The following is a 25,980-nucleotide window of genomic DNA, read 5'->3' as shown; positions in this document are numbered from 1 at the left end:
TAAGCGGGAAGCTCACGTTAGTGGCAGCCAAGGAGAGGGGCTGGCCGTGCCAGGACCGAAGAGGGAGGGGAGGGGAAAAAGCGAGTTTCGCCCACCCCACGCTCGGGCGGAGGGGCGGGGAGCCGCGCGTCCCGGCCGGGCCAGGCAGTGTCTCGCTCTCTGCGCATCTCTCTGGGGTCGCCGCGGGAACGATGCTGGGCCGCAGGGGCGCGCGCGCGGGGCGCGGGATGGTGCGGGGCTGGACCGCGCTCTGCCTGCTGAGTCTGCTGCGTGAGTACGGGCAGCGCGCCCGGCCCGCCCGGCTGGGCGGCGGGGAGGGTCGGCGCTCTCCCGGGGGCAGAGCGCGCCGGGTCGAGGCGACCACGGAACCAGGGGGACCCCCCGCCCGGGGACCCCCCGCCCCACCCCCCCGCGCCCACGCCCACTGCCGCAGCTCCTGGCTTGGTGGGACTGAGGCCGCTCCAGCAGAACCCAGTGGGGACCGGCCCCTCACCTGGGAGTCGGTGGGGGTGGGACGCGACGGGAAGGGGACCCCCTGAGTGTAGCCCAGTTGTAAACCGGGCGGCGCGCCCCAGGCCTCCAGGAGTCAGGCCAGGAGACTCTTCTCTGAAATAAAGCGCTCTGGAGGTGCCAAAGGTGCGCGCGGAGCGCAGAGCTGGAGCCAGAACCCGGGGAGAGGGGTGGAGAGAAGAAAAGGAAAGGAAAGGAAAGGAAAAGTTTGTAGCTGATGGTTGGTTCAGAAAGCAAGCGGCTGCCGAGCCGGTTGCTGGGAAGGGAGCGCTGGCGCCCACGTACCACCGGGACACGGGGAGCCAGAACTGGACCTTCAAGCAATGGGAGCGAAGCCCACCTGGGACGAGGCCCGGGTCCGAGGTCCAGAGGCCAGGGAGGTAGGCTGAGTTAGGTGACATGGGGAGTTTGCAGTGAAGAAGAGTCCGTGAGAGTGAATTTAAGATGGGAAAGCTAGGTTAAGGCTCCTTCTCTGGGCGTCCACACCTGCTTCCCTGGAGAGGAGGGACGGGTGAATGGAATTTGTTCTGTACTCTGCCTTCTTCTCCCCACCACAGCCGCTCACCCCGGCACAAATTCAAGCTCGTTGCATTTGGGGGGTTTTCTTTCCCTGCCCTGTTCTCCAAGTTCTAACTAGTGGACAGACCTGCAGATTGGGGGGCACTCCTTTGCTTATCCAGGCAGGCCTGCATACTTCTTAAGCTCTTGCTGTCATTTCTGTTGAAAAGACAGTATTGGTAGGCACACAATCAATATTCGTAATTGCTTTCATTTGGGGATAACATTCTCCGTCTCATCTCATGGAGCTCAGACGGATTTAAATATTATAAGTTATTCTCTTGTTAGCTCCAGGTTCTGCTTCCAGGCCTCCAATTTCCCTAGTCTTAACTGCATCCTAAAAGCCACCCACCACGGCCCCTCTGAGTGACCTGGGTCAGCCAGCCAGGCCTCTTATGCTCTCTCCCTTTGGGCCCACCCAGTTGGAGACTCCAGGCCAGGGGAAGCTCTGTTAGGCTCTGGGTTGACTTGTTCGGTGGACCCAGATGTGGTGTTTGGGGCCGGGAAAAAAGCTGTCTCTAAGATGTTGAAGCCCTAGAATGGGGCACGGCCTTGGGGGCTGTCTGCACCTCATAACGGGCTGAGTTGACCGGCAGCTCGGATTCCTATCCGATGCTCCATGCTCCTTTGGCTTCACAGCTCATGATGACCTGGTCCCGGGCCGAGTGAGGCCCACCCTTTTCTTATTTCCTCAGCTGGCCAGTCTCAGTCTCGCCTTGGCCTGCAGTGGAAGGGACGCGAAAGTGATTTAACCTCTGCAGAACCCTGGGCAGACACGCAGAGAATTTCCGCGTGTCCGCTTTGGGGATGAGCAGTGGGGCCTGGGTGCCTCCGCTCAGTCTGGCCCCACTGCTCAGGCCAGTTTGTAGCTTTATGCTTTCCCCAAGAGCTTTCTGGGGTTTGTTTTTATTTAATACCAGGAGTCATTTTCTGGTATATTGTGGGGTAGATGAAATGAGTGAGTATACCTGAAATGCTAACGAAGGGACATTGCAGAAATTCTGTGGTATGGTTACCGTGAACTTTAGGGCACCCACAGAAGGGAGGCCTGGAGTTTTCTCCTCTCCCGGAGCTTTGTTCTGGGAAGGTCAGTTTTCCGTCCCCGTGAGAAGCTGTTCCGGGCTTGAACCAGAGCGGACTTTCTCCGTTGGAGACAGGGTCACTCTGTGGGGTGACCAGAGGCAGGGTGGGGTCTGACCTGAGTGTGTGTGTGACCAGAATCACACCTCCAGCTGGGAGGAGAAACCTTGCAGGTAATTAGGGAAACCCACTTGTCAGGCCCAGGGTATCTGTTTCCTCCAAGCCCTCCAGGCCTGTCTTTCCTCTTTGTCCAGCGTGTCCCACCCCTTCACATTCCTCTTCTTCCTCTGCGTCCTTCGTGCCTGCTGACCCCACACCCATATCCTGTCTGGGGCTGTGTGTAAAAGGGGGAAAAAGAAAAGGGAAAAGAATTTTATCAGATATTTTCCGGAGGGGAGAGACTCCACCCTTGACTCACTGCCACATGGAGACCAAGACGGAACAGCCTTGGGACCTCTGACTAATTCCGTGGTCCCCAGCGCTCCCCCTCCTAGGGCCGGCCCAGCTGGCACTGCCTTTGCAAACGCAGGTTTCCCTAGGCATTCCTGTTTGACTGATAAAAGGAGCCTGGGCAACTTTTTCTCATCCCTTTGGCTCCACCTCCTGGGCCTCTGTGCTCACTAGTTCTCATCTCCTTTGGAAGAGTCTTTGTCTTCCAAAGCTCAGGGCCAGAAGGACCACACTGCAGCAAATAAACTCAGGCCTAGCGTTCTTACTAAAGCAAATCAAAAGGAGCAACAATTCCACTTCTTACCACCTTGCTGCCCGATTTCCTTTAGCTCCTTGGGCAGGAGGGCGCAGGCCTGCGCTCCACCCTGAGGGTGCCTGGGTCTCCCTCTCCCAGTGACTTTGCTGGATGTCACTAAATGGCCCCAAGTGTGGCAAACTGAAAATCTGAAGGTATGGAAAAGGAATAAAACGCCACCCTCCAAAAGAAAATGCTCAGAGTTGCCAGGGCAGAATTTCAGTATTTTTCTGGGCTTTGACTTTCCTAATGAGAACACTCTCTTCCTTCCTCAGCTAAGAAATAAAAACACAGTGTCTACACTTTTTAGTCTCAAGGGCCCTCACCTTTGCTAAGGAGAAAGGTGCATGCATCTTGGGAGAATGTGGTAGAAATGAGGAGGGATGTATACCAGGGCATGTGTCCCAGGACATACACCCTGGAGCCTGCTAGAGTGAATCACTTCCCTTTGGACATAAAGGAAAAGGCCTCTGGCTTCATTCGGAAGTCTGCTCCTGATTTAAGGGGGAAAAAACCCACAAAGAATCCACCCCTGCTACCTTCCTGGAGAGCACCATCTCTAGGTAGCCCGCTCCATTGTTTAAGAAAATGCCTTAACGAGTCTTTGGTTGAGAAAACCTGGACCCTGGCACAAACCGTTGCTGGGCAGTGGCAGACAGGAAGTTGAAGTGCTGAGCATGATAAAATAAAGTGAAACTTTGTGTTTGATGAACCCAAGAGACAAAAGGCTGAAGGACTCCGAGCCCAGGAAAGCATAGAGAGAGGAGGGAAGCGCTTGGAGCAATAGGAAACAGTAGTGAGTGGAGGGTGGGAAGACCTGGCTGGGAAAACTCCTGATGGTGTGGCCCGGCTGTTTAGCATGGGAATGCCTGGTATTTCAAGATTAGCTGCTGTCTCTTCTGGGTTGTGCTGTAATCTTCCTGCATGATCTTAAATCTCCAGTCAGTTCACACTGGCCTTGCAGCCCTGTTAGTGCTGCTCTGGGTAGGGGGAGTAAAGGAATGGGTATTTGGCAAGCCCATGGTACAGCAGTGTAGAGCGAGAACTCCTGCAGCCTGAGCACAGAGCTATAAAACAGAGGTTCCTGGAAATGATGAAAGTGGAGGAAGAGGTGACCGGGAGAAACGTAGGCCCACTGAGAGAGCTCCCGATATTAGGGTTCCCCAGGAAGTGGATGGGGTCCAAGATGTGCTATTTGAATATAAAAGGGGAGTCTCAGAACCCTGGGAACACTCAGGCCACAGACTCTCGGTTTATGCTCACACCTCAACTTAGCCTCTGTAACATAGGAAGGCATCAGCCTAAAACTTTGATCCAGTCGCACATGACCCAAACCCGCCAAGACCCATAGCATGGAGGCTTCCTGAAAGCTCCCAGGAACATGGGTACCTTGTTATCTCCCAGAGTCGTTTATTCTATTAAAGAAAAATCTTATGATTATTAGCTTTTTTTTTTTTTTTTGGTATTGCAGTGGAATTAGCCTTTCTGTAACTTCTAGTCATTGATTGTAATTCTATTCCTTGAACTCTCATAGGATTAAATCTGATCTTTCTTCAGGACAATCCTTAACAACCTTTCTAGTCTGCCCCACGAGATTACAAATTCCTTGAGGACAGGGATTTATTTAAATTCTAGTGACACTAACAGGTAACAGTAGAAAGGTGTTAATTTGTGCTCCCCACAGTGCTGAGTCTGGTCCTCTGCACCTCACTGGTGCTTTGGAAAATTAAGAATGAATGAATAAGTGAAATGAATCTTGAAGAAGATTGTTTATTCTCTCTCCTCAAATTCTTCCTGTCTGGATCAAAGATCAGTGAATTTTTTTTTTTTTTTTTTTCCTGTAAAGGGCCAGATAGTAAATATCTCAGGCTCTGGAGTCCATATGTGGTCTCTGACACATATTCTGCATTGTTTTTCTTTACAGCACTCTAAACCTGTAGAAGCCATTCTCAGCTCACTGGCCAAACAACACACAACCCATGGATGAGATTTGGTCCACCAGCACCAAGCACCAACCATCCATCTAGATGAAACAACACTAAGCCCTCAGCCATATGACTTAGTCTCTAGAACTTTCCTAATTCTGATTATCCTCTCAAGGGCATTCCCTTAATTAAATTAATTTCCTCTTATAGCACTGAGTGAGGTGGTTCTATCAATACAGAGAAGTGGTCAGTGTGAACACGCCTGATGCAGTTGCCATTCAATGCAAACGCCTATTGTGAACTCAGAAGGGATTGTGTTCAGCGCCTTGAGTTAAAAATAAACAAGTCTAAGAGAGGGTTCCAGCACTCAGGAAATCTGCGATGTAACTGAGGTGACAAGACCTACATTCAGGAAACAGTGTATATGATCTTCTGCCAGATAAGTCATGCAGATACATGTCTTAACGTCTCCTAGAAGCAGGAGAAAAGGGACCTGTCCTTTGCCCTAAAGATAATCACTGTCTCTGGAGCACTTAACAGATAGGCAACTGCTTTACACCCCCTATCTCCTTTATTCCTCCAAAGAGCAAGGAGGAAGGGGCTATTTTTATCTCCATTTTACAGATAAGGTATAGAAAGGGGAAGAAGCTTCCTATGGTCATGAAGCTAGAACTTGGTAGAGGAACCTTTAACACAGTCCAATCACAGAGTCTGAGCGCTCTGTCCTGGGACTCTCCTGTCTGCTCATCAGCCATCAACACAGGCGGTGGGCTCCCGGCAGAGGCCAGCTTGCTCCTTCTTCCCAGCCCTGCATCTAAGATATCCCAGATCTCCAGGAAACTGCTCTCAGGCCGGGTGCTAGAACCCGAAAGGGTGGGCAGGATGGGGCTGACTGCCTAGGAGATGAGAAAACAGAACCAGCAAAAAAGAAAAAACGGCACCACTACAACTCAGAGGGCTGTGAAAAACAAGACCAAATAATGGGGAAAAAACATCTCTTAAAGTACAGGAATTTAGTAATTTAGGTAGCAGAGCTTTCTGGATCTCTGAAGATTTGTAAACACCCTTTAAAGTTTAAAAGAATTTTCAATATATTAATTGTAGGTATAAATCTTTTAAAAACCTATTACATATGTTTCTGCTTTCTCGGTGTATTAGGGGAAAAAAGGGCTTTAACCTTCAGTCTTAGATGTATCAGGAAAATAATTTGGTTATGGTGCAACTCAGTGCCATTGTTAATTCTTGTTGTTCTTCAGTCCATAATTCATGTCTGACTCTGCAACCCCATGGACTGCAGCATGCCAGGCTTGCCTGTCCTTCACTGTCTCCTGGAGTTTGCTCAGATTCATGTCCACTGAGTGTGAATACTTATGAAAGTGTGTATTTTTTATTTACTCTGACCACAAATGGTTCCAGACTAGTGTGGGTTTTAATACTCATGTCTGGTTTTAATTTATTGCTGTTTATTCATTTTCAGCTGTTGCTTTGCCTCGTTGTTTGCCTCTAGTAGTCTCTAATTTTTAGCTTTGACTAGGATAGCAGATGAAGATGTTTGTTAGAATTCTGTGTCAAACAAGAGTAATTGCCTCTGAAATAAGTACCTGTAAGTTAAATGCATGACGTTTACAACATGAATTTTATGACATCTCTTTGGCTTCTTGGAGTCCTCATGTCTCTAACTGCCCGATCCCTTGTCTCCTTTTATCCCGAGTTCATGGGCTGAGATCAAGTAGGGTGGGTAGGGGCAAATAGTGTGCTTCAGGAGACACAGTTAATACAGATGGATTGAGAGGTGAACAGCAGAAGATAGGCGTTCTTTCATGTTTAACTTGTGGCATAATGCTCTGTTGGGTTGGGGGTAAGGGCCGTTCCTCCAGTTTCTAGAGTGGGACAAGGTGGAGGCTTCATTGACCATCTCTTGGATCTGGCTGAGAGGCTGCTATGAGTTCCATACACAGTTGGAGATGAGAAGCTCAGATAAAGAAAGATCCGCCTTGGATGGTCTAACGCCATCAGCACGTGGGGGAAGACAGGATAAACGCAGACCTGTGGTCGTCTTGATTCTTTTCATTGCATTCCTCCAAGACCCATCTCTTCATGGGAGCACTAGAGAGGGAGCCCTAGAGGCTGTGAAAACAAGAGCGCTCCTCACTGACAGTCTCCAGGCGCAGTGCCTAGGTCAGGATAGGCCCCCAGGGCTCTGCCAAGGTGTCGCCTTGCCCCGCACCAGCTTGTACATACCCCATTGCTCAGCCTTGCCTTCCTGCCTTCCCTCTTTGTCCTGTCTCTCAAGGGTCTCATGGGCTTCCCCACTCCGCCTATGCTTGGGGATGTGAATCTGTGGTTGGGGTTCCTCCCCATTTGCAGACAGATCCTGCAACCTGTTCATCCGTTCTTAGTAGAGGGGCGGTGCGGGGGGGGGGTGGTGTGGGAGGAGGCAGCCCCAGCCAGGAGCCTGACCCCGGTGGCTCAGGAGCTGGCCGGGGTACAGGGTTGCCTCACTCCTCTGGAACAGCCACCTCTGCGCTCAGAATGGGCAGTGGGTCTCTCTTCACATCTGGAAAAGTTCAAAACTGTTTGTCTGGGTGAAGGAGGCCCCGGGGGAGGGGTTCAAAAGCATGACGTAACCTCAGCCAGGCCCAGATTTTGTTGGGGAGAGGAGAGGGCTGGGCCAGGCCGGGCCAGATGGGATTCCCAAGAATCGGTGTCCTGGAGGGAAGAAGAAAAACAGGGTGGGCAGGAAGGATGTCGAGGGGGAACGCCAGTGGTGCTTTAGAATGGTAACCTTGGGGGATGGTCCTTCAGTTCGGTGTCCAAATGTTCCCACCACCTTCCCCCTGCACTGAACTTAGACCTTCGGGTCAGATTGCTGAGAGGCACTTGTTCAGTTGCTCAGTCGTGGCCGACTCTTTGCGACCCCATGGACTGCAGCACGCCAGGCTTCCCTGTCCTTCACCGTCTCCCGGAGCTTGCTCAAACTCATGTCCATTGAGTTGGGGATGGCATCCAACTGTCCCCTCCTCTATGGTCCCCTGGGAAAGATAGAAAGCAGCAGCAGAAGGGGATGACAGAGGACGAGAGGGACTGATTTAAGAACAAAACCACTAGGTCTGCTTCCCCATCTATTTTATTTTGAGAGATTCATTCCTCCCACCCCCAGTGCCAGCCAGCCAGAAGCCCAGATTTTTCTCCCCGAAGTGTGGAAGATGCATCCTGATCCTTAGCAGTTTGGACCCCCTGACCCTCTTGCTGCTTCTACTCAAGGGTCAGCTAAACCTCGGACGTCCCATGGCTCCTTGCCCTGCATTAATGACAGTGTTCCCCCTTGGCTGAAACCTCAGTGATCCAGGTTCTTATCTCTGAAATGGAAATAGTAATACCACGTGTTCTCCTCCTCTTTTGCCCCATCATTTTCAGATAGGTGCTTTGTACTCAGCAGGAGTACCAGCCTGCCTGCAGCAGGCTGGGAAGAGAGGTGGATGACGGAGAGTGAGACTTGACACCACCTTTGGGGGAAAATTCATTGCCTTGAAACCATTACCTCACTGCTGCCTTGAGGCTGTGGAAAAGAAGAGGTGTTCTTCTGCACTGCATTTACCTGGAAACCTCTGAAAAGCACAGACTCAGATCTCAATCAGAAAAAGTTAGAGACAAGCTTTAGGGTGCCCTGGGACCCCGGGGGGCCTTTCCTTGAGGGTAGTATTGCTGGGTGTGAGCTCTGGATGCCAAGTCTACCTCTAATTGTTTCTAGGGCTCAAGCCAAGAATATATTAGAGGCCCATATCCCATATATTATATGTCTGAATACTTCAAGTTATAAATCAGGCCAACTAACTGGTAAATAAAATATCTCCTGTCTTAAAAATGTACCTTCATGGCCACCTGGAAGGCCAGATTTGAATTTAAGACTCTCAGAGCCTTGGGGTTCAGTGTCACAGTGGGGCTTAGCAGGAAGAGATGGTCCTCGGCCTTTGCCCACCCTCTTCTCTTCCTCTTACCCAAGGCTCTGGTCCACACTGTAAGGGACCCTGCGTGCAGGCAAGGGACACCCCACCCACACGCTTGAGCTCTCACCTTTTCCCTGCACACTGGCCACCCTTGAGCTTGGAGAATATTCCCTGGAGCTGCAGTTCACCCTTGGAAGGATGGAGAAGAGACCCATGCAGATCCTCCAGTAAGCAAAGAGCCATTTGGGCAAGAAGTTCTAGGACTTCTGGTCCCAACACATGATCCAGAAGAGAGTGTAGCCCTCTGTTGGCCCCATGGACTCCTCACATTTTGGGAACAGGGAGGGCAGGAGAAGGAACAGTGTGTAGGCTCTTAAGCACAGGGTCCATACAGGTAGCTTTTCCTTCCTGGACCTAAGGATGGCACTGCTGGGCACCACAGGGAATGTGGGAGGGTTAAGAACCTGCAGGAAAAGTTTCAGAGAATAACTACTTCTAGAAACATTATACTATAGCATTTGTTATCTTGTTGATTTCCCCAACAATCCAAATAATAAAAGACCCTCATTTAAAAATTAATACACACACACATTAAATGATCAAATTCTTGGCAGAACCAGAACCCAGCTATCTGTCCCCATGGCATTTGATGAGAAACCAAGTCATATGCTCTCTAGTCCATCAGCTAGATTCCTAGGTCAGAGCTTCCCAAAAGGAATCTTGGGCTTGTGAGCCACAGTTCCTCAATTAAAAAAAAAAAAAAAGGTTTTAAGGCCCTGAGGGAGAGAATGAAAGGATTTGGGTAATGGGGCAATCTACAAAGGAAAAAAGATTTTTTTAAAGGATTGCATAGAGATGGTGTGAATCTAGTGGGTATTCCAAGTTAATAAATTGAATGGAGAGACGGATACATTCAAAAGGAAATAGAAGCGCATCTTTTCCCACATTTTAGATCTTGGCAATACTTATTCAGGTGTAATTTGAAATTTTTATATTTTACTTAGCCTATTATGAGCATTGCCTCATATTCTCATGCTGCTATAATTGTGGCATATTTTTGTTTGTAGTGATTATGGTATGCTGAGTGCATATAACATTTACCCTATTGTAATTCATTTAGTTGCTTGCAACTTTTCCGTCCTATAAATAATACTACAGATGTTTGGGCATGCAAACTTTTCTTTCTCTGTTTCCTTGGGAAAAAATCTAGTGGGAAATTAGTCAACTGTCCAGGAGGGTGTCGTTGTTCTGCTCTGTTACCAGGGGACGTTCTAGGTGGATTCTCCCTAATGTCAAGAAACTGAATCAGGTGATGCCATGAGGCTTCAGGATGATCTGCGCTCTGATATTGCTTCTTTGTTTCCCTATAGCTTCTATGGAATTCACACAGACACCCATAGCTACTACTGCCACAGTGTCAGCCAGCCCAGAAATATCTTCACCTATCCCTACAACTACGTCCGACTGGAGAAGCATGAACTCAAGTACTTTTAGAAGCACCAGCCTCTACAATGTCTCTCAGGACAGCAATGGGACCACAGCAGTCACCTTAGGTAAAGATTTCTCATCTCACCCCAGAAGGATGCTGCTGGCACTTGGGTAAAGCATTAGGATATTTGCAAACCACCTCTGTCCTCCATGTTCCCCCACAGATGGAAACATACAGGCTCCTTTTAATAATGGCTTGAGTATCATGCTTAGGGAACCCTGAAGTATGTTCTAGACAATTCTTCCTGTAGTGACAGCTTTCTCCAGTCAATGTCTGGGCTGCTCGTTCTGATCAGTAACTCTCCTTGTACTCCTGAGTCCAGCTTAGTGAGAAAAGAAGAATCTATGATCTTTTCTAAGTAAAGCAAACCATGTACAAATTGGGGGTCTTTGGTGTCTCTAAGGTACCAGTTTCAGCGTTCAGTTTCAGCGTCTTGGAGGGCATTTCTAACACATTCTAGATTATAGCTCTGGTTTCAACAGCTGGCTGGAAATGAGTTGCCAAGGGTTAGGACATGAAGTAACTTTTAACTCCCCAGATTCCCTTTTCTGGGTTGAAGTCCGAGCCTATGTGAATGAACTGAGATGTGTGTGTGTGTGTGTGTGTGCGTGTCTGTGTGTTTATGCCATTGTGCACGTGTTCACACTTGTGTATTGGTCAGTTCCAGCGTCTACAGACAGTTTCACGTCTACCTCTGAGACCCTCCCAGCCTCTGGGGCCGTGAACTCTTCTGTCCAGTCACAGACCTCTTTAGCCACCACGGTGTCTTCTACCCTCATCAGCTTTGCGACTTCAGAGGCGACTCTGCAGCCCAGCACTTTTCCTGGAAATATTTCGGATTCCCTGTACAATAGTACCAGCCCTGTGACTCCTTCCATTATTACCTCTCCATCATTTTCTCCTACCCAAAGCATCCTCAAGGTGGGTGAGTTGGGCTAAAAATGACAGATTACCTACCGCCTTACTTCATATGTATGCAAGCTCTCTCCCTTCCCCTTCCCCTCTGCTTATCCAAACCAATGAATTTTGATCATGTAGGAGTTCACATGAGAATTATGCAGCTTAAATATTGCTGAAAGGGGAGGAGAAGGGTAGGGTTTGGTGGCAAGACCGATCTGTGCCATGGGTATAATGTTTCTAGAGAGTAGAGAGTGAAGAGGATTCTCAGAAATCCATCCAATCCTTGGTGGTTCTTTCTTACACCCCTTGGTCTAGTCATGGACCAAGGTACCACTCGCCTTTGGGCATATTTGGAAACTATCTTGCACTTAATGGTGCTGCTTTCCCCAAAATGTTTAGGGTGAATACTATTTCCTTTCTGCGAGAGGGTTTGGTGGTATGCCAGGTGTAGAGAGGCAGTGAGGAGCTAAGAAGACTAGGGGTGTTGAGCTCAATCTGCCTCGTTCAGTCTTGGGACTAGTGACTATCAACAGCTTTCAGCAGGAAGAGTAGAAAATATGAGGGCGTGGAGCCTGTCAGCAGGCATGGGAGACCTGGTTTCTGTTTTTAAGGGAGCCAGAATAGAAATCTGGAGAGTCCCAGGGCCCAGGAGGAAAATGAGCGTCCCCAGAGTCTGCCTGGCCACCTCACTATCTGCTCCCCTGCAAGTGCGTAACTCGCTGGAGGGAAAACAGCTCCAAGGGGAAAGATCCTACCCTCTTCCATTTCAGCAGCATCCAAGCCAGTGTTTACCAAGATTGCAGATAGCTACTTGCCTGCAAGCCCAGGCTAGTAACTAAAGTTTTGACTATCCGATGTGTTAAGAAGTGAGGTGAAGGAAGAGTATGTGTTATAACTTTCTAGTCTCCTAACAACATGTTTAAATTTCCTTTTTTTAAAGCCTCTTTAAAAACTATGTCATAGAAATCAAACCAGAGAAGAGGTGGGGAAGAAATGATGCTGACTTATTTACTTTTTTTTTTTTAATACAGAGTGAAATAAAATGTTCCAGAGTCAAAGAAGTGAAATTGGCCCACAGCATCTGCCTGAAGCTAAATGAGACCTCCAGCTGTGTAAGTCAAACCTCTCTGCCCATTCCGCCCCCCTCCCTCTCCTCCCGAAATTACTTCTGAACCTCCTTAAGGTGAGTCTTGGAAGGACCGAGTTGGGTGGAGGCAGGGGCAGTTTAACATGGACAGGCTGCTTTGAATATTGAGCTTTAGATTTAGGGAGTGAGAGGCCCCATCTGGTGGACAAAGAAGGCAAAGGTGATTTTATTTAAATTTACCTTCCCCCCTCCTCTATTGTACTATATAGGCTTCTCAGGTGACTCAGTGGTTAAGAATCTGCTTGCCCATGCAGGTGACATGGGTTCCATCCCTGAGTTGGGAAGATTCCCCTGGAGGAGAAAATGGCAGCCCACTCCAGTATTCTTGTCTGGAAAATCCCATGGACAGAGGAGCCTGGTAGGCTACAGTCCATAGGGTTGCAAATAGTTAGATATGACTGAGCACACACACATGCATATTACAATATATAGTCCGATTTAGGTTTGCTTTTATGTTAAGAAAGTCCTTCAGGAAATATAAACTAGTCACCTAAAAAATCAATTTATTATTATTTTCATATAGCTCTTTAATATAGAGAGAATTTTTTGCTGTAATGCTTCATTCTCCGTATAACCAGTTCCCCTAGCATTATTTAGTCAATGACTCTCCTTTATTGACTGGAATTCTTCCTTTAGTTTGTACTCAGTTTTTATGTGCCCTGTGCTGCGCTTAGTTGCTCAGTCATGTCCGACTCTTTGCGACCCCATGGACTGTAGCCCGCCAGGCTCCTCTGTTCATGGGGATTCTCCAGGCAAGAATACTGCAGTGGGTTGCATACCCTTCTTCAGGGGATCTTCCCAACCCAGGGATCGAACCCAGGTCTCCCACATTGCAGGATTCTTTACTGCCTGAACCAGCAGGGAAGCCCAAAAATACTGGAGTAGGTAGCCTATCCCTTCTCCAGGGCAGCTTCCCGACCCAGGAATTGGACCGGGGTCTCCTGCACTGGAGGTGGATTCTTTACCAGCTGAGCTACCAGGGAAGCCCTTACACTTTTATACATCAACACTTTCAATATCTAGCCAAGCGGATCTTTGCTATACAAAGACCTGTGTATAAGGCATTTTTCATCTGTTTTTAGAAAAATTTTAGAAACAACAAGTAAAAACCCACAAAACCATTAAAATTTTAATTGGAACCGCTCTAAAACCTCACCATTTTTTTCTGATTTTCCTCTGGTATTGTTCTGTGTCTTTTTATTTTTTTAATTTTTAAAATGTTTTTTCCCATAGGTTTTATGGATTTCTTAAGATTTATTATATAGATTTTCCACGATATAGTCCAGTTGATTGTTTCTTGTATATTAGAAAGTTCATTGAGTTTATCATATTTACCTTGGGTCTAGCCGTTTTCTTTAACATGCTTATTAATTCCAGGAGATTTTTTTTAATGATTATTTTTCATTTTTAAGGTAAACCATCTTGTCATTTCTTATAATATGTTGGTTTTGTTTTTCTTTTTAGTAGTTATGCCTCTTTCAGTTTCATGTCTTATTCCATGGCAAACTGTACAGTATTGTATTAATGTTTAATGATGATAGCAGATCTCCTTGCTTTGTTTCAGTAAATCCAGTTTCCTGCCAGTAACAATTTCCTGGATGAAAGAAAGGATGATAGGAAGAGTACTATTTACTTACAGATAAAAAGCTGTTCTTACAAGTTGCGAATCCATTTCAGGGAACCACATATATATGACATGTGACATGCATGTATTGGAAAGAGTCTGGGTAAATACTGTAGTTTGTAGAGGGTGTTACGTTACTTATTTTTGTCCATTTTGACTGTTGGTATCTTGTGATTATCAGTTGGGTCATTCTAACTCACAGGTCTTCCAAAATAATACCTAAGAAAATTATTTAACTTACAATTTTAAAAAAACAACAGAAATTTGGAAGACATAGGTTCACGCAATGGGAATAGCTAAGTGCAACTTGTAAAACAGTTAAGCATGAATATACAGTGTGTACATGTTAAGATTCTGTGTGTTTCTGATGCTGATTTTCAACTCTACTCATTTAAAAAACATTTTTTTTTTTTTTTGCCCAACAGTTTGCTAATTATAGCCAAGAAAAATGATCATCTTCTCTCTCTCTGTATTATCTTGGCTGAGCACTTATTTTCCTGTGCGTTGCGGTGGTCTGTGCCAGAATACTAATTCTTCGTACAAACGATTTAGAGCTAATCGCAGACGATTTATTCTAAATGTCTGTCCACTGCTCTTCAAAGTTCACGTTTAACGAGGGTCATCGTACCAGATAAGTGCCAGAAACTTACTGCTACTCCAGAAATAACTGCTTTTACTGTGCTACAGTCTCTCTCTCTCTCTGAGGCCTTTACTGTCTAATCTACTTTGTGCCACAGCTGAAAAGATCTGCACTCTACTGTAATTCGGGGAGAATCTGCCAGTGGGGATGTAGAAAGACAGTAATTCCTCCAATATCCTAAAGAAGGCTTCTGTGCTGCCCGTGATGAATCAACTCATAGCAGCACCTATGCAGTGCTGTTTTGGGTTTTTTTTTTTCCTTTTCCTTCCGCCTCTGTTGATCCCTGTCTTCCTGGGGGCTTCCTCTTCCCCAGCCCTCAGGCAGCATTGCCTCCTGTTTCCCTCAGTCAGCAATCCTTCTTCCAGAGTTTTGGGCAACAGCTCCTGTTCCCCAGATTCCTTTTCCATGAGTCCTACTGCATGCTTCTCTGATAATCAGCCTCTCCCTGACAGTGGTGCGGTGCCTCCTAATTTTCCTTAGGTTGCTTTCATACCTTGGCCGTCAGAGGGCCTTATGGCCCTGGTTCTCATCGAGGGGAAACTCAGGCCTAATGAGAAGCATGAAGGACGTGGGTCCCCCTAACATCACACCCTCGAGTACTTATGTAATGCTGTCATGCTCTTCCATCTAATATGCTCCCATAACAGAAATAAGCATTGTTCTCAGCTCTCCAGACACTCATTTTACACTGGTAGACAGTAAGGATCCAGTCTGCTGGCTCTTGCTATGGGGATCACTGGGCCTGTCTTCTGTACATGCGTTCTGTAGACATTTCTATCCCAGCTACTCTCCTTTTGCTCCTGTGCTTCACCTCTAGATAGCGGTCACCTATGTCAGCCAGAGGACGGTAATCCCATACTCTTGTCAAGCAGCTGGTACTACATCCCAGGAGCCTCATTAGCAGAACGTGTCACCCACACCTGATGTTCATTCTCTGTGCTGCAACCTCAGGTTAATTTACTTCTTGGTGGTTGTGATTTCCCACATGGTTTCAGAATGTAAGCTTACTTTATTCTCTTATGCGTGTGTGAGTTGCTCAGTCCTGTCCGACTCTTTGCGGCCCCATGGACTGGGGCTTGCCAGGCTCCTCCATCCATGGGATTTTCCAGGCAAGAATACTGGAGTGGGTTGCCATTCCCCTCTTCAGGGGATCTTCCCCAGCCAGGGATCGAACCTAGGTCTCCCACATTGCAGATAGACTCTTTACCGTCTTCTTTACCAGCTGAGCTGCCAGGGAAGCCCTTATTCTCTTATTTCATATCTATTGATCCAGGGGAATCTACCAAGGAGTCATTTTAATGGTGGTAAAATATACATAACATGAAATTTACCATTTTAAGTGTGCAGTTCAGTACTGTTGCGTACATTCACCCTGTTGTATGATCAATGTTAGGAACTCATTTCATCTTCCAGAACTGAAACTCTCCACCCATTAAACAACTTCCCTCTATCCCCGCCTCTTCCTTCTCCCCGATAACCACTGTTCTTTCTATCTCTAAGAACTTTGTTATTCTAGGTACCCCATATGAGTGGAATCATGTAGTATTTATCTTTTTGTGACTGATACATAATCACTTAGTCTAATGTCCTCAAGGCTCATCCATGGTGTAGCATGTGTCAGAATTTTCTTTTTTAAGGCTGAATAATATTCCATTGTATGTTCATGTCCAATTTTACTCATTCATTCACCTATGAACACTTGCGTCGCTTCCCCCTTTTGGCTTATGGTTAATAATGCTGTTATGAACATGTTTGCTCAGATATCTCAACACTCTTATTTCTTTTGGTAGATATCCAGAAATGGAATTGCTGGATCATATGGTAACTCTATTTTTAAAATTTTGAGGAATCACCATACTGTTTTCCATAATAGCTGCACCACCTTACGTTCTCACCAATGGGACACAGACGTTCCAGTTTCTCCTCATCCTCACCAGCACTCATTATTTTCTGTTTTTTGATAGCGGCCGTGTGATTGGATGCGAGGTGCCTCTGATTGCCATTTCCTAATGATTAACGATGCTGGGTTTTCTTTCATGTGCTTACTAACCGTTTGTGTATCTTCTCTGGAGAAATCTCTATTCAAGTCTTGCGCCCTCCAATTTGTCTTTCGGAACTGCCTTTCTTCAGAACCACCTATGTTTATAAGCAGAGGTGGTACTTGCTCAGCTAGCTCACACCCCCCTGTACTGTCCCACTTACTTCACTGGGCAGGCTGCCTCCAGGTAATGTCCCCCAGCCCATGTCTTCCTTGCCCTCCACTCAAACACTACAGGTCAGTTTCCATGCAGAAAAAGTAAGTTGCAGATGGGGGACTGATGAAGACAGAGTGTCTTCTGGAAAGAACCTGAGATCGGGGACACCCTGACTTTTGGTCAGCTGCCCACCTGTGTGACTTGTCCTTTAATTATTCCAGTCTCTATATGAAAAGAGGGATTTTAGCTGCATTGTCAAGCTTACACCAAAGTCAATAAAATACTGAGAGAGGGGGAGGAAGGGAGAGAGAGAGGTGACTGATTCTAGAGTTTTAAGATTGAGTAATATCTTAAAGTTGAGAAAAATACCTGTCCCTCTCTCCCCCAACTCCAATATTTAATGTGCTTCTTTAACATGCTGAGAGTCTTTGCAAAGTTTGAGAATGCTGCTTTAGAAAACTTAGGTGGTTTTATTATGATGATGATAATGTTTTTATAAAATACCATGTGCTAGCTGATGGTCCACCAGTCTGATTCCCACGAACAACATGGTGAGGCTGTGGCTTCCTCCTGCCCACTGTCCCATGATGCCTGCCTGCAGCCTCTCTTGGGGGAGGATGTTTATTTCAAGCGTCCGGAGGCGCATTGTGCTTTGTTCAGGATCCACCTGCTTCTGTCCAGGCTCAGACACAATTCACTGATGCTGCTGGATTCCAGAGTAGGAGGGAGGCTGGCTGGCCACTGTTATTCCCCTGAATCGAGTCCAAGAAACTAAGCAAGGGGCGGAGGGCCCCCGTGTGGAAGTCAAACCACTTGGGACGTTAAGATGAACAAGAGTTCACCGAGTTCTTGTTTTTCTGGTGCTATGCTTTGTGCAGTCTGGGTTCAAAATTATTTAATGTCCACCCACATCCCCCTCCCCGCCCCCAACTGAGAGGCCTTACAATCTAGTCACAGAAAAATGATAATAGCAGTAAGGCAGAATGTGATTAAACATCGACGTGCGGATTCTAGACGATATGTTCTAGGAGGTGTTGCTTCAGAACAGCTGCCGTTTATCCCGTGCCCACTTGGTTCCAAGCACCTTGTCAGACACTCTTCACAGAGCAGCTCTTCAGTCACCACCCCTACTGAGTCTTCAGCTGAGGAACCTCACACTCAGATGAGCTGTATGACTTGCAAAGAATCTAGTAAATAGCAGAGCAAGGACAGATACCCAGTCTGCTGGAAGACAGGGACTGGCTTCTTGGAGGAGGGGAGGTGGAATCGAATCTTGAAGGATGAAATTCCAAGGGGAAAGGCCATGTGCTTCATTCCTGGGGCAACCCGTTCTGTGAAGGCTGCAGGCTCATGCACGCCTGCGCTTCCTCAGGGTGGCACCTGCACTCCTGAGGCCCTTCCCCAGCTTCTCCTGCATACATTCTGTCCATTCTGTGAGGCCTATTTCGAGATGTTTCTGATAACCCCGAAGCAGGCATGTGCTTGCTCTCCTGTACATGCCCACGGTACCATTGTGCCTCTCTTAGGGTTCTTACCATGTGACTCTTTCAACTCTGAAGTCTCTTTGTGCCTCAGTTTCTTCATCTATAAAATGGGGAGAGTAACAGTGTCCATCTCATAGAGTTGTGTGAAACCTAAGTGAGTCAATGTGCAGAAAGCACTTAGGACCAGTGCCTGAGACACAGGAAGCCGTGTCTGTCTTCATGGCCATGTGGACATACCAACAGCTCCGACCACGTGGAATTCATTGCTAGCCCCGCTCCACATACACACACCACACACGACGCACGCACAGAGGGATTCACGCAGTCCTGATCACCATCAGAACAGCTGAGTCTGATCGAGGCGGAGCTTCTTAGGACTCAGCACACGGAGGAGGTGCCTCCTTGTTCGGCTTGTTTCGATTGTGCCCCGTCCCCCTGCCTCTCTCGGGAACGAGACACATGTCAGCCAGAGATACCTTACAAGCCCAGAGTCATCCAGGCAGGGACTTCCCTCTTCCTCCTCCAGAAGCTGCTCACGGGGCAGCAAGGCAAGTCCGAAGGGACACGAGCCCAGAGAAGAAGGAGACTGCTGACCACACCCAGTGTGGTGCCCAGACTCCCCACAGCAAATGCTATTGTGAGGAGCTCCTATCCTGGGACTTCCCTAGAGACCTGCCTCATCTGTCCTTCTCCCAAGGAAGAAGGAGCCATGGCCTGAGGACTCATCTCTCTGTAACCTTGGCTCTTGGGGCCCTTCTAAGGTTCCCGCTGGATTCCTCTCTTCTGTGATCCAGAGGTTAGCTCGCCCTGCTGTCTGGCCTCCCCAAAGCCTCGAATTCCAGCTGGCAGAATAAAGCTGGGACGTGAGGCCAATCTTGACCTTGCCTTGTGCAGGAGCAAAGGAGCCTGGGTTTTACTGCCTTGGGCCACAGCAATAGGAAAATACCCAGGCTGCTTGCCAAGCTGGGAGGGCCCTGTGGCCTTGCCCTCGGAGCAGCACCGCTCTGCAAACAGGAAGCTCTCTCCTCCACGGAGGCTCAGCTCTGATGCCCCTCACACGCCCCAGCAGTTTTCCCCTCACAGGAAAGCTGTCAGAGCTGCTCAGGCATTTCCTCCCCCGCCATCTGCCATCCGGACAGAGGAGAGTGTCTTGGTTTTGATTCTTTTTCTGGGTAGAGCAGGCCACTCCCTTCGGAGGCTGCTGGAATAAATCCTAGAAGACCGAGGAGGGGGAACAGCCACGGCTTCTAATTCATCCCTTTCCTGAGGCTATACTGTTGAAGAATTGTCAGAGTCTGTCTTCTGAGTCTGAGCGTCTGACTCTCACGGACCAGTCAGTCAGCAACCTGGAGCGACCTGTCCACCTCATGTGAAACTGGATTCCGTGTCTCTAGTGGGGACAGGGAATGGAAAACTAGACAGGAGCCCCACTTGAATTTGAGCCATGCTGTCTGTGAGACCCCTTGGAGACTAAGAGGGAAGGGATGAGGATCCCGTTGCATCTATAGTCATAAATTTCTTCTCTACTCCTCATCTCCCTTGGCTTTTCCTTCAATATCTGGGCCTCTTATAGCCTTGAAACAGAGGGTTTTATCTTCATTTGTATTGCACTGTTAATATTTTGTGTTATTGGTGATTTCTTTAGAACTTAATTTGGATAGTGTAGGTTTACATGGGCAATCCTTCAATAAGGTAATGGTTCCTAAATTTGTTCTCTGACATCATAGAGTGACAGCTAAGACCACCTTTTGATCTTGGAAAATTTTGGAGTTTTTTTTTTTTTTTTTCCTTATTGTGTTTTTGCACATATGAAGTTTGCAAGATTTTTTTTTCACTTGGAATTTTAGGGGGAAAAAAGGATTCTTTTTGTTTTGAGGGTAACAGTGGGACTTTAATCTGAATCATTGCCTGAGACTCCGGATACAGTGCAGAGGATACCAGCGACCTCATGTCCTGCTCACCACTTTTCTCTGTTGTCCCAGGAGGAGTTTAAGAAGAACAATGAAGAGAAACTGACCGGATTCCTGTGTCAGAAGAAACAGGCCGAGGTGTGCTCCTTGCTCCTGGCCCAGTCTGAGGTGAGGCCTCAGTGCCTGCTGCTGGTCCTGACCAACAGGACAGGTAAGGGACAGGTCTGTGCTGAGGTCTAGAGGGGGAGACGGGCTGGGGTTAGAGGATGCTGGGTAGAAACCAGGCATCGCAGCTCAGAGGACACAGGTGCCGGGGAGCAGGGCCATGCTGAGGCTGGGAAAGACCCTCCTGAGATCTACCCTCACTGTCAGAGCCTCTTCTAGAACAGTGCAGGACGAGCTGTTCCAGCTTCTAGATGCAGCAAACTCCATTTGTCATTCTAGAAATTTCCAGCAAGATCAAACTTCTGGAAGAGCACCGGTCTGACCTGAGAGAGGTAAGTTTGCAGAGATGAGGGGTCTCAGGGGAGAAAGTACCTACCTACCCTTCCTACCTCCCCACCCTTCTCCAACGGTCTTTGCCCTTCTATCTTTGAAACAAAATTTTACAGTTCAGCTTAATGAAGAGATACCAGTCTTAAGTCCTGTTCAGAAAATCCCCGAGGTCTATGTCTTCTTGGGTGTATTCAGTGTTGAGTCACACAGAGGCGTCTAGCATGGGCTGGGCTCCTCTTCTAGAACCCACCTTCCGCAAGTGGAAGGCTCACTTTTCTATGGCTTCTCTTCAAGATGGGCATCCAGGAAATCTCTGAAGAAGCTGTCAGCAGCCACCAGAGCTATTCCCGGAAGACCTTGATTGCACTGGTCACCTCGGGGATCCTGCTGGCCATCTTGATCACCACGTGCTATTTCCTGATGAACCGCCGCAGCTGGAGCCCAACGGGAGAAAGGCTGGTCAGTTCTGGGCTCCAGGGCAAAGCAAATGATGAAGCTAGGTCTCCTGGGGAGGTCCATGAATGTTATGCAAGGGGAGGAGAAATACCGGAAGAGGTACTTCTGTGCCCTCACACAGGAATGTGTGTGCATGGACGTTACTGTATCTGTGGACGAGTCAGAACAATATATAGTAGACTGGGGAGGGGGGCGTGAACTGGGACCCTGCCCCCACATGGTAACAGATGGTTTGTGTCATCTATTTTTTGTTTTCCCTGGGATAGTTTAGCTGGGTACAAACCAGAACAGCTAAAGCAGCCATTTCTTTGCAAGCATATTAAAGGCCCATGGGTACCCAGTGTCTCACAAGAAGGGGACATGTGGAAGGAAACTCGACTCTTGAAGTGGTCTAGAGGAGGGTTTGGCTGTTGGCCCCTGGCCTCCTCTGGGGACGGCCCAGTTCCTGGCGCGAGTTGGCTCTCGAACTGCCGTGGCACTGTGGGCGCCTCTCCTCTGTCCTTTCTCCTCTAGGAGCTGGAACCCTGAGCGCTCTTCAGGAAGAAAGGAGTCTGCACACGCAGCTGCAGCCCCCTCCCCCTCCTCTGCCTCCCCCCTCCCCCTCATCTGGCTCCCATGCTTACGAGATAATGCTCCTTTATTTATACACCATCCAGGGCGAAGACCCTTATTACGTGGAGAACGGTGGAGGCCAGGGCTATAGCTCAGGCCCTGAGGCCTCCCCCGAGGCTCAGGGAAAGGCCATTGTGAATCGAGGGGCTCAGGAGAATGGCACCGGCCAGGCCACCTCCAGAAACGGCCATTCAGCGAGACAACGTGTGGTGGCTGATACCGAACTGTGACGTGGCTGGGGAGGGGCGAGGCTGAGAGGGATCCGGGGAAGGAGCCCCTCCCTGGGTCTGAGCGCATGCGGCCTCTGCGCTGGAGCGGCGCCCCCTCACCGTCCCCCCTTTCCCAGCGCACACACCCACGGAAGCCGTCCCCGGAGCCCCGCCCTGTACCAGGGCAAGGGGTCCTCCTGCCCTCAACGCATTCAGCTCCCTGCACCCACTGCTGGGCTATATCTGAGGAAAGCTGTGATGCATACAGCCAAGATGCTGAGAAGCTCCTCGGGTGGGCGGGGGGCAGGGGCGGGGAGATGGTCTTGCAGCTTCCACGCAGGGGCTCCTTTCCTCCCCCTCCTCTCTGCCTCATTATAGGAACTCCCAGGGGAAAGCAGGGGCTTTTCTGGACTGTGATTTCATCCCAAGAGGTGTTACCTTTTCCTGTTTCTTCCTTGTATTTTTCTTTCTCTACTTCAGGAACACCACAGCAATCCCTCTCACTTGCCCCTTTGTAATGATACAGCCAGAAAATCATGCCGTCTTAACCCATCTCCGTTATTCCCCGCTCTGAGGCCCTGAGCGTTTGCTCACCAGCTCCCCTCTTGCTCTCTAAGTTCCCCGAGCTCCACAGGTAAACCACCCCCCACCCCCACCACCACCTCTGTAGACCGAGGCCTGTACAGCTTTTCTGGCTGAGCCTGGAACCAGACTCCCAAGTTTTAGAACAAGGTCCAGAGTCTGTGTGTTTGGAGGATCTGGTAGGGATACATGTGGACACACGGGTTCCCACTCAAAGGGCAGAGGGGTGCGGACACACAGCTTGGTCCCGGTCTCTGCAGGGCCACAGAGAGCCTCTGCTGGGGCTGCTGTCTCTGCCAGTGGGTCAGAGTGGACAGGACCATGGGACCAGATCTCTGAGCCAGGCCTCTTGACCCGTGAGCTTCGAAGGAAGCTTTTTGCCCTGAGGCTAGGTTCTGGCCTTCACCTCTGTCTCAAGGGCCTCCTCCCGCCTCTCCCTGACTCCTGGGTTGAGCTGTGGCCTCAGTCTCCCAGCAGACTCTTTTCTGCAGGTGACCCAGGTCCTTGGGTTTTTTTTTTTTTTTTCTTTTTCCAGAAGGGTGAAAAGGGATCCTGATTTCAATGACGGTTGGAAATAGAACTTTCCAGAGATAGGAAGATGGGGTGGATTTTTTGTTTTGTTTTTCTGAATAAAACATGCTGTGTGTAAATAATGTAATTAAAGTGATACTGAAACACATCTGTTCTGTGTTCTGTGCCGGCTGGGTGTGTCTGAAGACCAGAGCAGAGGTCTCCCCACGAGACCTAAGGGGACCATGTGGGGACGTGGAGGGTGGGGCTGGCCATCTCAGGGTACCAAGCAGGATGCTGCCTTTCATCTGGGCCTACTGACTGCTCCCCTCTCTGGGGGAAGACAGGAATGCTCTCAGGGAAGCTGATGCTCCTAGTTGCAGAAAGAAAAGCAGAGAGAATGCCTACAACTTGGAAGCCACACCCTTCGTGAACACCTTCTGAGAAGAGGTACATATGCAAAAGATGCCAGACTACAGGAGGGAAGGAACCAGGGCCTGTGAACCCTCAGCTGCCACACCATCCCTGCCGCCAGCTGCGGGCACAACAGTGAGGGACAGTGTGGGAACGTCTCTCTAAGAGATCTGGCTGCCAGCCCCTGGAGCGGGTGGCTTCCACCTCTGCATTAAGACAGCAGCCTAACTGCAAAACTGTCTGTAAGCACCCCCCCACCCGCAGAGCCCAGACACCCCCACTCCACCCAAGCCCATAGGAAGTGGGGGAAGGGGAGCTGTCGGACAATCGGGACCTTCAGGAAAGGTTCCCAAGTGTGTCAACAATGGCAGTGGCGGTTGGGGTCAAACAAAGGATCCTTCCAGGCTTATCTGGCCCAGGCCAGACCTTTCCCCTCAGCAGCAGTCCCCCCCACCCCACTTCCCCCTTGCTTTTCTCCCACTGCTCTAACCAGACGTTTCTCCCCAGGACTCGGGGAGGCAAAGGGAGGAAGTCTTGAGGTTTCCCTAGAAGGTGACGGCTGGGGGTTGGAGAAAGGGAAGATGTTAATTTAAAAAAGTCAGGCTGGCCTCTGTCCGGTCACACATCCTGCCCTGAGACTGACTGGAGGAGAGTCTGGCCAAGTAAGACTGGTGGTACAGGGTACAGACTCCCGGGAAACCAGGAGGAGAAAAGGCAGCTGGGTCTTTGAAACTCCTTCAGCCTCAGGCTCAGTTCAGCTCAATCACTGTCGTCGTGTCCAACTTTGCGACCCCACGGACTGCAGCACGCCAGGCTTCCCTGTCCATCACCAACTCCCGGAGTTTATTCAAACTCATGTCCATTGAATTGGTGATGCCATCCAACCATCTCATCCTTTGTCGTCCCCTTCTCCTCCTGCCTTCAATCTTTCTCAGCATCAGGGTCTTTTCCCATGAGTCAGTGCTTCACATCAGGTGGCCAAAGTATTGGAGTTTCAGCTTCAACATCCTTCTAATGAATATTCAGGACTGATTTCCTTTAGGATGGGCTTGTTGGATCTCCTTGCGGTCCAAGGGACTCTCAAGAGTCTTCTCAAACACCACAGTTCAAAAGCATCAATTCTTCAGTGCTCAGCTTTCTTTATAGTCCAACTCTCAAGTCCATACATGACCACTGGAAAAACCACAGCCTTGACTAGATGGACTTTGTTGGCAAAGTCATGTCTCTACTTTTCAATATGCTGTCAGCCTCAGGCTCAGCAACCTGTAACAGTACATTACCCTGAGTTTGTCAGAATGTGTAGGCTTTGGGAGCAAGCCGTGTGTGTGTGTGTGTTTGTGTGTGTGTGTGTTTAGGAGACAGAGTGGGGTAGCAACTGGTTCTTCTTGTTGCTGGACAGCTTGCTCTGAGAAACTCATTGCTTTCTAGAGAAATCAGAACTTCCCCCGCCTTTGGTTTGAGCATCTTGGTGTGGCAATGGCTCCACCTGCTGGCCATGCAGAGCTCCTACCGCTCAGTTTGGTTCAATTGCCTCCATGTTGGGTTTCTCTCCCCTGCAGCCCCGGCCCTTCAAACAGCCTAGTCCAGAGGATTCCACACCTGAAGCTCATTTAATTATAGACGGTGACGATTGGAGGGCACTTTAAAGATATTTTCAAGTCAAAAAACCTATGGCATAGTTACAAACTGAGGCCCTGAAAGGGGAGGTAGCTTGCCCGAATCACCTGGAATTCAGAAGTCCTGAATCCAAAGCTTTCCCCATTCTTGTGCTGGGACCTCAGGGTTCCTGCAATGTCCTGAAGCTGGTGAGGGCAGAGTCAGGACAGGTCTGGGACTTCGTGTCTGGGGCATTTCCTCAGGGGGAGCTTTCCCCAGGTCTGGGCAGCCAAGCAAGTCCCCGGACCTTGGTTCCCTCTACTCTGCCTGCAGTCAGCCCTGGAGAATTAACCCTGGACTGTTAGATAGTTCACTGTGGAAAAATGTACCTAGATGTATCTTCTGCTAGATTTTCATTTCATGGAAAAAAAGAGGACTGTATCCAAAGTCTGGATATATGTGTTGGTGGCAGAGTGGCCCCCTGGTTTTTCCCTTGAAAACGCTTTATAATAATGCAGAACACTTATATATAGAAATAAACTGCCCAATAAAGGAAACGTGCTTGAAGCATCCCCAAACCATTCCTCTTCCTCAGCCTGTGGAAAAACTGTCTTCCGCAAAACCGGAAAGGTTGGGGCCCATTGGACTGCAGAGATGGGATCAAGAGTGGTCACAGCTGGGAGCAGGGCAATAATAGAGGCGGTAGGGAGACGAAGTGGAATTCAAAAGGACGTTCTGAAGGTAGAGGAGGTAGGACTTGCTCCATCATTTATTCCTTCAAATGATAATAACAATAATCATGGCTCACATTTATTGAATACCGACTGTATCAAAATTGAGATGCTGTATCAAAATTTAAATAGTGTATTTTTGGTTCAGTAGCCACAGAACCCCTATGACGTAGGTACCATGATCTCAGAAAGAGAAATGGAAACTCCCTGAGAGTAACAAG

General features: G+C 48.7%; 1 protein-coding gene across 1 annotated transcript; it reads left to right on the top strand.

Annotated features, from left to right (window-relative positions):
- Window positions 1-111: 111 nt before the first annotated feature.
- CD34 (CD34 molecule) lies at window positions 112-23,187 on the top strand. The gene is made up of 8 exons (XM_070384702.1): window positions 112-270; window positions 10,136-10,318; window positions 10,916-11,175; window positions 12,186-12,266; window positions 20,227-20,365; window positions 20,599-20,651; window positions 20,944-21,108; window positions 21,762-23,187. The coding sequence occupies exons 1-8, from the start codon at window positions 192-194 to the stop codon at window positions 21,945-21,947; spliced, it is 1,146 nt and encodes a 381-aa protein (XP_070240803.1). The 5' UTR covers window positions 112-191; the 3' UTR covers window positions 21,948-23,187.
- The last annotated feature ends 2,793 nt before the right edge of the window (window positions 23,188-25,980 follow it).

The sequence above is a fragment of the Bos mutus genome, chromosome 16, assembly GCF_027580195.1.
Source record: "Bos mutus isolate GX-2022 chromosome 16, NWIPB_WYAK_1.1, whole genome shotgun sequence".
NCBI classification, from domain to species: domain Eukaryota; kingdom Metazoa; phylum Chordata; class Mammalia; order Artiodactyla; family Bovidae; genus Bos; species Bos mutus.
The sequence above is the reverse complement of the archived record's forward strand: the minus strand, read 5'-3'. Positions and strand labels throughout refer to the sequence as shown.